Source organism: Gallinula chloropus (assembly GCF_964237585.1).
Source record: "Gallinula chloropus genome assembly, chromosome: 2".
Classification (NCBI taxonomy): domain Eukaryota; kingdom Metazoa; phylum Chordata; class Aves; order Gruiformes; family Rallidae; genus Gallinula; species Gallinula chloropus.
In genome coordinates, this window is record NC_140086.1 from 156,647,262 (window position 1) to 156,660,342 (window position 13,081).

Here is a 13,081-nt window from a genome sequence, read left to right on the forward strand (position 1 = left end):
ATTGAATCTCGGATGTATTAGGATGTGCCTCACGTCGAGCGCGTTAAGTATTCAGGGCCTAATTGGAACAGACAGTTCTAAGGCTCAGAGTGCTCTCAGTAAAGTTGCTGGAGTCACAGGCACTCGTCATCCATAAAACCTCCTGCCAAGTGTCCAAGGCTGGCCTCTCCAAGAGGAGACTCACCACTGGTGATGTTCTTAGGAAATGGAAGCCACTCTTTCTCTTCTGGCAGGGCTGTTACCCAGCTCCACCGAGGGGTGATAGTTTCATAGAGCATAAGAGAAGTTACTTCCTTGGTCTTCTTTGATCACATCTTCCTGTGTCCTTAGATGTCCTCTAAACTTGGTAGGGCAACCTGGTTAGGTCCACTGGATATGTGGTTTCCTTATGTCTGATAATAGCTTTTTTGGCAGAGCTTGCTCATACTGGAAATGGGTTTTGTAGACTTGCCGAATACATTAGTGCACAATGAATGCATCCCAGCAGCAAGGCTTTAAGATCTAATGGTGTTTTTCTCCCTCTTAGTGGTTTTACATTTGCATCAATTTCAGCTGCCATCCACCTCAAACCCCAACCTGAGTGCTCAGGAAACATTTGTGCCTCCATAAAAACACAGAAGAGCATCTCCCCCAGAACCATTTGTCTAAATTTGTCTGTAAGCAAAAACTGAGCAGGCAAGTTAGGTGTCCTGTCAATCCTTCAGGACATGGAACGCTCTCCAGTGCCACTGAAACCAGCAGAAGTCGAGGACAATTAATACACCAGGGTTGTTATTCTTGCCTCACCCCGTGGCATGTCATGTTAGCCTACAACACCCAGTCTCCACTGGCTCTCACTTTATCACTGCATGGTTGGCAGAGTTCCTGGTCTCTATGAAGTGAAATGGAAGTCCTTGGAGGGCAGCTGTAGTTTTGGAGAAGGGCTGAAGAGAGGGACTGAGTAGGGCATCCTGTTTGAGTCCAGCTGAGAGTTAGGATTTTCTCTGAAAGAAATAAATGCATTACGCTGCACCACTAAACCCACAACAGTGGAAACATATCAGAGCCCAATGATTTTGCCAGTTTCTTTAGGAGTGATTCTATTCTTTAAAAGTTAAGTCTGCTCATATGTAACAGCCATCAAGAAAGGTTGTTCCCAGTGAAGAACGATGGCTAAAAAATAGTCACTGAAATTCCTCATTGCTTCCTTTAATCATAAGAAATGGCAACTCTTCACAGCTATGTCAGGAGTCATAGTTTCTTTGGTAGATCCCTCCCAGAGCTGTTGGATTGGTAGATCCCTCCCAGAGCTGTTGGATTTCTAGTCTTCTGAGTCTGGCATCCTAGTTACTACTGAGTTTTATTCTTACTTTCCATCAACACAAAGGTTTCTCTGAAAACGCTAACACTGAGAGGTCATGAGTATGAGTTGTAGTAATGCATTGTACCCTGGGTGAAAGGAAGGAGCAGCAGAGGTTGTGTGTTCACCAATGCAATGGGAAAAAATCTCTTGTGGAGCCTTGCACGCTCACATCGAGAGGATGAGCTGGACTTAACCATGAAGATGGATTATCACATTCTCAAAGCCCTGTTTGCATAGCTTGGGATTGTACGCTGATTATATGTTATCTATCTGCTCCCTTCCGATGGTCTCGAGTCCCTTCTGGACTCACTGACCAACTCCACAACTCTCTGGAAGTACAAGAAGTGAACTAAATCCAGAGAGCACGTAGCCCACTTCAAAACACGTAGCTTTGTTCAGCTGCACAGGTTTTATGCATTTAAGTCTGCCCTGATTTATGCCGGCATAAGAGAACCACCCTTTGTTCGCTGACGTATGTATAGATATAACAAGAAACACAGATGGTGTAACTGGAATCTTCCGATTGGATGTGGATGTCATCTGGCTCTTAAATACATAATAAATAAAGCTTAAATGATCTGTTTGGTCACAATTCAGAACTGCCCGAAGAACTTAACCTAAAATACAGCTGGAGTAGATACATGTGTCAAATGAAAACAGGATGCTCACAAGAGAAGGGATCTGCTGCTGATAGTGTTGCTCAGTAAAAGATATGAATAAACTGTCTTCTCAAAGGCTGCCAAAGAGTATTCTAGTTTGTATAAAGGCATTGCCAAGAGCCTTCGAGAAAGCAGAGTGGGGCTCATGGGAAATGCGCCCTGTTGTTTTTCACCTCTTCTCCTGATTTCATTCTCACTGCTGGCTGAGATACTGTTAAAGTAATGGAAAAGAAGAAAAGCAACAATTAAAGCTCTTGAGCCATTTGCTGTGAGATAGAGGTAATCCTGAGACTCATGAGAGTAGTAAAATTATAGCGATAAAATAATACCAGTGCTGAGGATCATTTTAGGAATAGGCAATCAGGAGGAGGTTGACTCCCCACAAACCTCCAGCACTCTCATCTTGCCACTGTGCCTCCCTGTAAATGGATCGTACAGTTCAACCAGTCAAATTATTGAGAGTGTTAATGGCAAGGCAGAACAATTCCCTTTCACAAACAAGGAGGTGAGACACATCCTTCTGGGCTGGGGAAATGTGATGACAGACTACAGGTTGTGCTGTAAAGCTGAGATTTCTGTCTGCTTTTCTTCTCAACTGATCTTTGGTTTCTTCTTGTTCACAGCCTCTGGCCTCTCCTCTTCTCCATCTACGCCAACACAAGTGACCAAGCAGCCCGTGTTTCCTCTGGAATCCTATAAGCATGAGCCTGAGAGACTAGAAACACGGATTCACTGTTCTTCACCTCCAGACACAGGGCAGAGATTTTCTTTGCCTCCATCTCAAACTGCAGCCAAGCCCCCTATCATGACACCAGCTCCCTGTGCTACCTCAAAACCAGTAAGTAAAGCACGTATCCAGTTTTCCACTGGGAAACGTTCAGGGTTGTGTGTAACTGCTCCTTGTATTACAGCCAATGGGCTGAAGTGTGTGTGTGTCCCTACTGTGGAACAGAATGAGAACAATTTTGTGTGCCTTTTACTTTTGACTTACCTCGGCATCTCCCCATGTTCAGCTGCCAAGGCATGAGGATCCCAAAGGTGGCAGCTCCCCTTCTGATTTACACATTACCCACCAGTGATAGAACCTGAAGGAATGGCATGAAGCTGTACCAGGAGAGGTTTAGGTTGGATGTTAGGAAGAGGTTCTGTACTTAGAGGGGGGTCGGACACTGAGACAGGCTCCCCAGGGAAGGGGTCACAGCACTGAGCTGGGCTGAGGGCAAGAAGCGTCTGGATGATGCACTCATTCCCATGATCTGACTTGGCTGGCCCTGTGTGGAGCCAGGATTTGGACTTGATGGGTTCTTTCCAACTCAGAATAGTCTGTGATTCTATGAAACAACTAATTTGTGCACTATTGTCAAGTGAGTTTGGCTACAGATCCCAGCTTACAGTGCTGAGATACCACTTTAGAGAAGGCTTGGCTTTCCTTTAGGACTGTCTTATCTCCCTTAGGAAGAGCTTGCAGCCAAGGTGAGCATATCAAAAAGAACACGGCAGTGTGAGCTGCAGGGTTCTGAGTTCCTGCTGCCCCTGGAGTCTGAGGTGACTGGGACAGCTGGCGACTGGTGGCACTGGTTGCTAGCAGCCTCCTGGAAGGAGGAAGAGGGTGGCACTGCCGGGGTGTTTATCCAGCCCCCACGCAGTGGAAGTGACTTTGTAAGAGCGGTTTCTTCAGCTCCTGGGAATGCATGAACTCAGCGGTCCTGGGAATTCATGAATTCCAGCCTCTGATACTCTGCACCACAACATCCGCGCTGCATGCCACTGTGCCTCCTCCCCACGCCTCGGCCTGCCCGAGCCTCAGAGGCATCGCTGCTCTTCTCTGTTCCTGCTCCACTGCCTTTTCGCTTCTTCTTTCTTTCTCATGTTAATTCCTTTGCAGTACCTTTATCTTTCCATTCATGGAACCAGCGGACTGTGCTCTGTCACCAGTGTTAACTACCCTGCATCTGTCTTTCCCAGCTTTTCTTCTTCTTTTCCTTCCTCAGAATGTCAAATCTTTCACATTTCCTGTACCCAGAAGTGCAGAACTGTAAAGGACGTAAAGGCTCATGAGGTCTGTTTCCCCACTGAACCGGCTACAAGTTGTGTTTCATTCCAGTTCCTGGAGATACATTGAAAAGCAGGAAGTTTCCTCCCACTCACCCATGGGAAAACTGCTCCAGAATCTGAGGACATTAACATGGCAACCCCAGAACCTTCGGGGTTTGCGTTAGGTACCCCCACAGTAGCAGCAGCCGTAGTTCAGGTACAGATCAGTGTTCATGTACTGCTTTCGGGTCCTTCACACACAGACAGTAAAGCACATTTTGGGGGGACCCCTTCCCTAATGGTTAGGAGATCTCTGATTTTCAACCTGATTTTTTTTCCATGGACAGTTTATGACCATTTGCCCTTATAATGAATGCCCATTTTCAGTCATTGTTTGTGACATCCTGCTGTACCTGTAGCCAACCTTTGTTTTTCTAGATGAAACAAGCCAAAACTCTCCCTGCAAAATACAGGCTTCTGTTCTGCTGTTCATAGCTTTTTACTATGCAAAAGTAAATAATTAAAGTATTATGTTAAATAAATGCTACATTTATAGTTAGGGAACTCCAGCAATATCGTTTCTTCAGCCAGCTCACTGCCTTTCCGTGCCAACAGTAGATACACAAATCATGAAACTCAAAGGTTTTATAGGGCACAGAAATACTCTTGGTAGGTTTCAGGAGTCTTTTGTACCTGTTGGAATAGAAATGGGGCAACAACATCCTCTTAGTACCTTCCACTGACCAAAAGACTGAAAAGTTTGGTTTGTTTTTAATTATTTACTGATTCACACAAGATGATGTTGAGTAAGAGATGCCAGAATAAAGAAATAGAATTCTCTGCAAATATTTATCAGCTGTAGCAGTTGTATATATGTATAGGAGGGTCTGGATGGAAACTCACTTTGTCAGACTCAGTTCTTTCCTGTTCAGAAGATAGAGAAAATATGTATATTAAAAACATGCATAGGATGTATAGAATCTGATTATCTTTGGTTTGTACCCTCTGTACTCCTTTGTGTCTGAGCACAGTGAGTGTGAAGCGCTGCCAGGGAATCATTAGGTTTTGTTTTACTTGGGAACAAATGTCAGCAGCTACGGATGTGTGAGAACAAAGCCCTGGGTGTTTAATTTTCAGCAGAGACCGGAGAGAGAGATGTGCTGTGCTCTTCTGCTAGGAGAAGCTGTTAGAGGAAAGAAAGGCGAAGGTTCTATAGAAGGGATGAAGCTGTTGGGTGTTCACTCAGGCCTGCTGCATCTTTTGATCCCTGCCAGTGATGTACTCAGTGGTCCTTCATCACTATGACGGCAGTAGACCAATGTTCTTGATCTGAGTACTGCATTCCAGACTTTTCATTGATTCGGAGCCGTGTGTCAGTAACCACATGGCTTTACAGTGCACTCGTCGTAAGCAAATCTGTAAGAGGCAAACTCAATTTCTTGTTGACTTGGATCATCACTTCATGGCATAACAATTATCTTAAAAACACACTATAAATTAGATGGCAAATGTTCCGCAGTGGCCATGCTGTAGATGATCAGCTTAATGACAGGGAAGCTTCTATGTCGACATCTGAAATGAGAAGTTGGCTCTTATCTATGGAGCTCTGTCAACTTAAATCTTGTTTACTTATTTCATTGTTTAACTAGTGATGATAACGTGCAAGATCCTAGAACTATTATGAATGATTCATGATTGCTATACCCATTGCAGTAGTCAGAGGTACCCTTGTACCCAGACCCAGAGTTATTATTAACACACACAACCCCACCCCCCCCCCGCCCCCCTCAGAACAGCAGGTAACTGTAGGAAGGAGCAATATCAAGGCTTGGAAGTAATCTTAATTAATGGTGTTTGAAGTTGATTATGTACTTGGTTTTTATATGTCTGAGGCTGGGGCACAGATGGTTAAATCTGTTCAGTGAGAGAGGAGGCATGGGAGACAGAAGTATTTATTTCTTAGCGGATGTAATCAAAACCTTTTGTGTTTTAGCAGCACTTAGTGTATATTTTGATGTGATTTTTGGCCTTAGGTTCTGGCGAGGGGACGAAGAAGTGGGAGACAGCTGACAGAGGGAGATCCTCCTTCAGCGAGTATCATCTCAAGTCCGTCCACAAACCTAAGCAATTAACCTCATGCTAAATGGATGTCTGTGATAATCACTAAGGTCTGGATTTATCCCACCTAACTTTAGAAACCTATCTGAGCGGCTTAAGCTGGGCGTGTAGTAGCTCTCATCGTCTCTCTATCCCCCAGAGAGGCATTTGCAGGGGATGAATCAGGTTTTCAGTGGGCTGAACAGCCTTTTGCCTTGATTGCAAAAAATCAAACTCCGGGTGCTGCGTTCCTAACCGAGGCAGCTCCTGTTAGGTGCCCAAAGCTGGATGTGTCGAGGCTGTGGCACACCTTTGCAGCAGCTCTTACAGGCTTTCCTCCGGGTGTGTAGGTGTTCCTAGTGGTTGTTGGAAGGTTATAATGAGAAATTCAGCTGATAAGAGATCAAAGCTATACCAAAAGATTACTGCGCGCTACATTAAATGGGGAAGGAGCAATTTGGTTTTTCACAGTACAGTTCATGACTCTGTACTTTGGCCTCATGTTGTTTGGACTGTGTAACCTTCAGGCAGTAAGTGGTAAATGATAACTCTTCTCTAATGTGACATTACTAACTGTGAAAGGAATGCAGAGGGGTTGCAAATTCAGTAACGAACATGTTTGCTGTGTTTCCGCTTTGCCTGTGTTTTAAAGTGGAATGTTGTGTGTTGAGCTTATTGTGGTTGTATCCTTTTCATGTCAGCCTTTCTTCTTCCACTGATGCACAAGATACCATAAGAACAGCAGTATTCCCTATCTCCTGCAAACACAAGCATTTCTGGGGTACACCATTTCCTGGCCTTTCGGGGTTTCCCCTTTTCTGGCATGAGAAGAGTCCAGGCCAGAGATAGAAGATGACAGTTCCAAATTGAGGGGGTGCCTTTGAGTTCCCTTTTGGTAAAAAACAGGGCTGGGGATTCCTTTGCTCAGAAGAAATGACAAAGGCAGAACATGCTTATAAACAGCCCTTTCCATATGACTGTGTAGTTAACCACTGCTCTCCAAATAACTTCTGAGCCAAGTAATTTCCCAGAACATTTGTAAAAAGAGGGCATTGCAGCCAGAGGGGAGTCTGGGACTTACTCTAAGCCTGTGTGAGCAAGTCCTGTTAAAGCTGCAGGTATAGCACACGGCAAGAACTGAAAGAGTCCAGGCTGCATACATTTTACATGTTCCTGCAGCTCCAGCATACGGAAGAGGAGAGACGGAAGGCACAGTACAGCTGGGACTCTCTCTTCCAATCCTAGATACAGTGAGGGAAACAAGGTTGTTTCTGTAGCTACCTGCTTGTCAAACAGTAGCACTCCCCTGCAAAGCTATTCACGCCAGAATGTAGTAAACTCAAAAACAGGGCTGTTAACTTGTTCAGTATGAAAGACTATTACATCACACCCTGCCGCTGGCAAGGGGCCTGGGAACCAGGGTATGTGCAGCAGGTCCTTCAGTTTGGCTCTCCAAAAAGCCATGCCACCTATTACAGCTTCATAATCAGGCTGGCTGATTAAAGAGGTTTAAATCTGATCAAGAGAACAGAAAAGCGTTCTTAAAAAAAAAACACAACAACCCCCCCAAAACACAGGCTGGGAAAAGAAGGAATCCGGTCTGTAAGCATCCAAGGACTCCCTGTTTCAGCACCCGTGTGGTTTAAGGCAGTCTGTTGGGGTGCCGAGGCAGCGCAGTGATTCAGCTTTGATTTACAGCACAGTAAACTGATCGCAGAGAGTAGAGCCAGACAGCCCGGCATTTACCGGCGGAGAAAGCTCTTGCAGTGGTGGTGTGTCCAGGCCAGTTTTAGGTGCCTTACTCCCAGCACTCCTTTTGGGAGGTGATTCTGTGCTCTCACAGACCCTAAGGGCTGTTAGAAGCCATTGTGCTTTGACCATTTCTCCCTACTGGAACTGTTGCTGTCCCCATGAAAGTGTGGTTCGTTTAAAAACAGTGCACATTTGTCCAGCAGCTGGCATGGAAATAACTAGTTGCAAACCTAGCAAAGTAGTAGGTTTCTGAAGAACTACTTAAGAATGATATGCAGTAGTCATGGGAAAATGCCTTGAGCACACTTGATTTGATTTCAGTTTCCTTTGGCAGACCATCACAGTAGCTCCACTGAACTGAATGTAGGATCACAGGAGAATTGTTTAATATGGTTGGAAAGTCTATAGTGAGTTTCAGTGGGACATCAAGAATGAACAAACCAGTGAGCTCACCTGGAACTGAACTGCACAAAAATAGAAAGTTTCAGCTCTACCACACCACTTATTTTTAACTACAGCTCCCATTTTATTAACAATTACTACACCAATCTGGAGAAGAACTTTTTCATGGTGAGGATGACAGAGCCCTGGGACAGGCTGCCCAGGGGGGTTGTGGAGTCTCCTTCACTGGAGATATTCAAGACCTGTCTGGACGTCTCCCTGTGCAATCTGTTCTAGGGACCCTGCTTTGGCAGGGGGGGTTGGACTCGATCTCTCGAGGTCCCTTCCAACCCCTATGATCTGAGATTCTGTTCTCCCACTTCACCTTCTCCCTATAACTGGCATCTTTTCTGTCACATTTGGTATTTTTCATCCCTTTTCAATATTTAAGATATGCAACAAGCCTCTTACTAGCCATTTTCTGTGGGTTAATTGACTTTTTTTTTTAAAGCTACTAATTTTGTTTAACATAAAAGATGCCCAGTCACAACCTCTTGAAGCACTGGCTTCCTAATGTATTTGTATTCTGGTTGCAGTGTTCAGATTCATGGCAATCAATCTTAGGATGCAGAGAAATTGTATTGCATAATGACAATTTTTCTTCTGCCCTGAGGAAATTTGTGTCTCTGTCAGCTTGTGGCTTTTTCTGCAGCCACAGAGATAATTTAATCGACTATCTATGGATTCACTCAGTGGAGAATTTATTTTAATGGCATAAAGTCCTACAATTCCTGTTCCTCCTAGTCCTGGATGAGGAGAAAGGCTAGGTGGAACTCAGGATGCTGAGTCCAATCAATTCCCAGCTGCTTTGACAGCTCTCATAAGGCTATAAGTAGCTAAGGCAATTAAAACTGGAGCATCTATGAGTCTTTTTTAAGGCACACATTGGTACCAAAATCATGACCCCAGCATCTTGAAGACAGAGTTAGTGGCTTAAAGCTAAGTTACTTTGATCACCCTAAGTCCTGCACTATGTATGGTATAAAAAGGCTAAACCTCAGGATCTGGCCTCATGTGTCCATATAAATAGGTATCTTTTGAGTAAGTAACATGACATAAGAGGGTGCTTTGAGATTGACAGCCTAGTTTTACCCGCTGAACTGATTACTCATGGCACAGTACGTTTCTGAATTTTAGACTTGCTAATTTAACAAGCATCCTGTTATTCTGCTGGAAGTTCAGAACTTCTCCTAAGAGAAAGCTGTGTTAGCTGTTAGAAGCCTGATATACACTCTGATTTTATGTAAAGCTGCTGCTTAATTAGGATTGCTGACAGTTTCTTGCCAGCTCTATCTGGGCAATTGTGGAACACAAAAATAATTTACCATCTAGGCTGTTTAGTCACAAAGCAGTAGGGATTATGGACCACAGTCTGTTCATGAGAACGAAGGAGTGATGCACAGTTTTGAACTTGTTATGTTGCACCACGCCTACTTGGACTAGATGTGTTGGACTAGAGGGAAAAGACAGCTAAGAACAAGCAAAAAATGCTTACAGGAGCATTTTATCTTCATCTCTTTCAGCCCAGCTTTGTCTATATCCTGGTTTTAGATAAATGGCCAATAGAGATTTAAAGAATGTAAAATTCTGGTTGATACAAAAAAGAGATGGACTAAATAAAGCAGTTATAGTCCCTTCTCACTTCTTCACATTCACCAGTCTCTTCCTCTGACCGAATGAAATAAACTGTTGAAGTTGGGACAAAGAAAGGGGGCATCACAAGCACTACTCACTTCTGTATGGCTTCTTGCTCCCAGTATTCATATTTTATAGCATCACTGTGTGCTTGATCACGAGGAGAGCAATACAGCTCTTCAAAAATACAGCTTGTCCCTGGGTTTTTTTTTCATTTGAGATTACAATCAAGCACGTTTGGCCATTTGAAAGTCAGCTGCATGGGCTGCTGACTCAGAAGAGGACTAGATACCATCTTGGCAGCAGCTTGGAAAAATGTTTCCATTGTGCTGGTGAAATGAATGCAAAATATTTACTCTTTGAGCTTGTTCACAACAGCATTCTCAGCTGGCACCGAGGGTGGGGCCATGTGGAAGACATTTGTAGGAAGACAATAATGGTTTGTACGGTGCCCAAGGTACGCATAATCTTATTTTATGCTTAACAAAGGACAAGGCTCCTACCATATGGGGTTTATAAGCTGAAGTGTAAACCGGTGAAGTAACCAGAGAATAAAAGAGATAAGGTAACAGAGGTAGGAGGGCAGCAAGAGAAGGGGAGAGGGCAGAATACAAGTGGGGAGGGTTTCATTTAGTCTTTTTGCATGTTTAGGGTTACAGTACATCACCGGCAATAAAGTTAATGCCTTAGACTTCTGAAATTTGTATCTGTCATACTTTTTCACTTAGATTTGCACAAGCCAGGCCATCCATGGCATATAGAAAGTTTTCTTCCTTGTACCTTAGAACAGAAAGTTACTAATTGCTATTTTGTGGTATATGAGCACATATGATTCAAGCAGAAAAATAAACATGATTCTTGCCCTGAGGACCTTATTGTCCAAGAGCTTGATCTAGCAAAACAGGCCAGGCAAATTCTAAGACCGTAAGAAAGCATTGGCCTAAACAGGATTGTTCTAAGCACCGCTGCCAGTATGTGCTTGCAGAATAGATTCCAAGTGTAGGCATAACCTAGCTAGCAATGACAGAAGGCGTTGAAGGAAGGTAACCTGAAGGTTACAGCACTGAGTTGGGTTGAAGTTGCTATGTATTTATGTTGCTGGATCTCAGGTGCTCTTTTGTTTTGGTTCATGTCAATATGATGATGGCCTTGATCCAGGAAAGCACTTAAATGTGTGGTTAATTTTAAGTATGTTGGTAGTCCAGTTGGAGTCAACAGTACTACAGCACTTAAAGGTACAGGCATGCCTTGTCAGTTGGCTGGATTAGGGTCTTTCTACAATTTTTATCGTCTACTAAGTCAAAACTGTACTCAGTACTAGCACTGAAGATGAGAAAGGAAGCTGATGGACAGACGGGATGGAAAACATGAAAGGTTCAGAACAGACTGAGGGAAAGAGCTTGAGGGTCAGAAGAGAAGAGAGCTCCTGGGACAATAGAAACTAGCTGATCACTGGGTGGCAGGCAGAGCAGCAGCTGCGAGATTGCTATCTGCCTGCTGTTGTGTGTTTGGTCTTTCAGGCTTTGGGTGTTGGGACTGTACTTACTTGGAAACATTCATGGTGTGTAGGACCTCAGGATCCAGCTCCTCAGATAAATGGAAACAGCTACTGATGAATAAAAAGCTTATGAAAGAAGAAGACAGATTCCTGTCCGGCCCCTCTGCCTTAAGCATGCTGGGAACGACCGCACAGAGTGCATCCCACCAGACCTGCTGCACTCAGGGACAGGGTGCTGCCAAAGATTTCTCAGGGAGTGCTGCAAGGAGCAGTGTCCATGGAGAGTGTGCAGCTTGCTTTCCTGGAATATCTCTTCAGAAAGAGACAGCAGGCTGCCACTGAGCACTGCTTTGGTACAAAAGGGGTATGATACAAACTGGTCACCAAGTAGTTTCTTCCATCATCCCAGATTTTATGGTACAGCAGTTACTTGTTGCAGAAAAGGATCGTTTCCTCAACCCTGCTTCATTTCCTCATGGCCTTTGGCATTTGGGTGGTGTTGTTTTACAAGAAGAAATCTTGGAATTCAAGGAGCATTTCAGTTGCAGAATTTTTAAGGAAAACAATAGTTCAGAAAGGAGAAATATATAGTGCCAGTAGGTAGGGCAGAGAGAGCTGGCTGCTGCCATCTGCCCTAGCAGAGATCAATTGTGTGACTCAAACTCACTCAGTCTCCCAGTGCCTCAGTTTCCCACTTATTAAAAAAAAAGGGGTAGTATTTCGGTAAGTCAAAGAGATGTTATGATGATAAATACACAAAAAGGTTCTACAGAACTCAGATATTTCTGGAACAGGAGTTACGAGTGGCTTAAGATAAGCTTACCATAGATAGCATGTGTTGCATTTCAAGTTTGTAGCAACAGGCTTTTACACTGCAGCCAGTAATTGTGTATAGGAAGCTAACATTTTCAGAGCACACCAAAATGTACACAGAAGATCACTGTAAAGCAGGCTGCTTGTCTGAGTTCTATGTTTATTTCACAGTTTCTTGTAAGACAGTTCAGGCATTCTCAAGAACTGGTAATTTTCAAAGAATTACCGTAGGACATTCTGTCCTGTACATGACCGAAGGATCAGTTTATATACACACAGGCCCAAAACTTATGTTGTGCACTGTAATGCAGACTTGCTCATTTTTACCACAACAGGCCATGACATTTCTTTACAACCATGAATCAATGTAATGTCTACCTAAGCCTGTTAACGACCTTAAATAAAAACCTAACTGTTTTTCTAGGCATCCGTAGCCAAGCATCTATTCCAAACTCAGTGTGCCTTTCCCAAGAGCCTAAAATATCGTCTAAACAAACTAAAAATGAATATAACAACCCCTGAAATGTCAAAGCCAAACAAGCTCCCCTTCTTTTAGGAATGTCCCATGCTGTCCCTCACAAGGCTTTACTTGGGCATCTCCTAAGGACAAGCCAGCTGAAACTCCAATGCCAAGGTTAGAGTGCTCTTGGGATCGCCCGCCCGGCAGCAGTTTCCCTCCTGCGCTGCCATTACTCCTCCACGGGCACTTTCACTGGCACACATACTGTCCCTGGCACAACAGTCCAAAGCCCTCAGAACTCTTCATTGGGAAAGATGATGCTCCTCATCTCACAAGATGATTAACTTTGA

The 13,081-nt window shown here is 44.0% G+C and overlaps 1 protein-coding gene across 3 annotated transcripts in view; it reads left to right on the plus strand.

Annotated features, from left to right (window-relative positions):
* The window catches only part of PRKAG2 (protein kinase AMP-activated non-catalytic subunit gamma 2), a 224,098-nt gene that overhangs the window by 148,613 nt on the left and 62,404 nt on the right, over window positions 1-13,081 (plus strand). For all 3 annotated transcript variants that reach the window (XM_084260542.1, XM_084260543.1, XM_084260544.1), the window contains one exon: window positions 2,625-2,839. In XM_084260542.1, coding sequence (XP_084116668.1) covers window positions 2,625-2,839 — 215 coding nt within the window. The remainder of the gene's footprint in view (window positions 1-2,624; window positions 2,840-13,081) is intronic.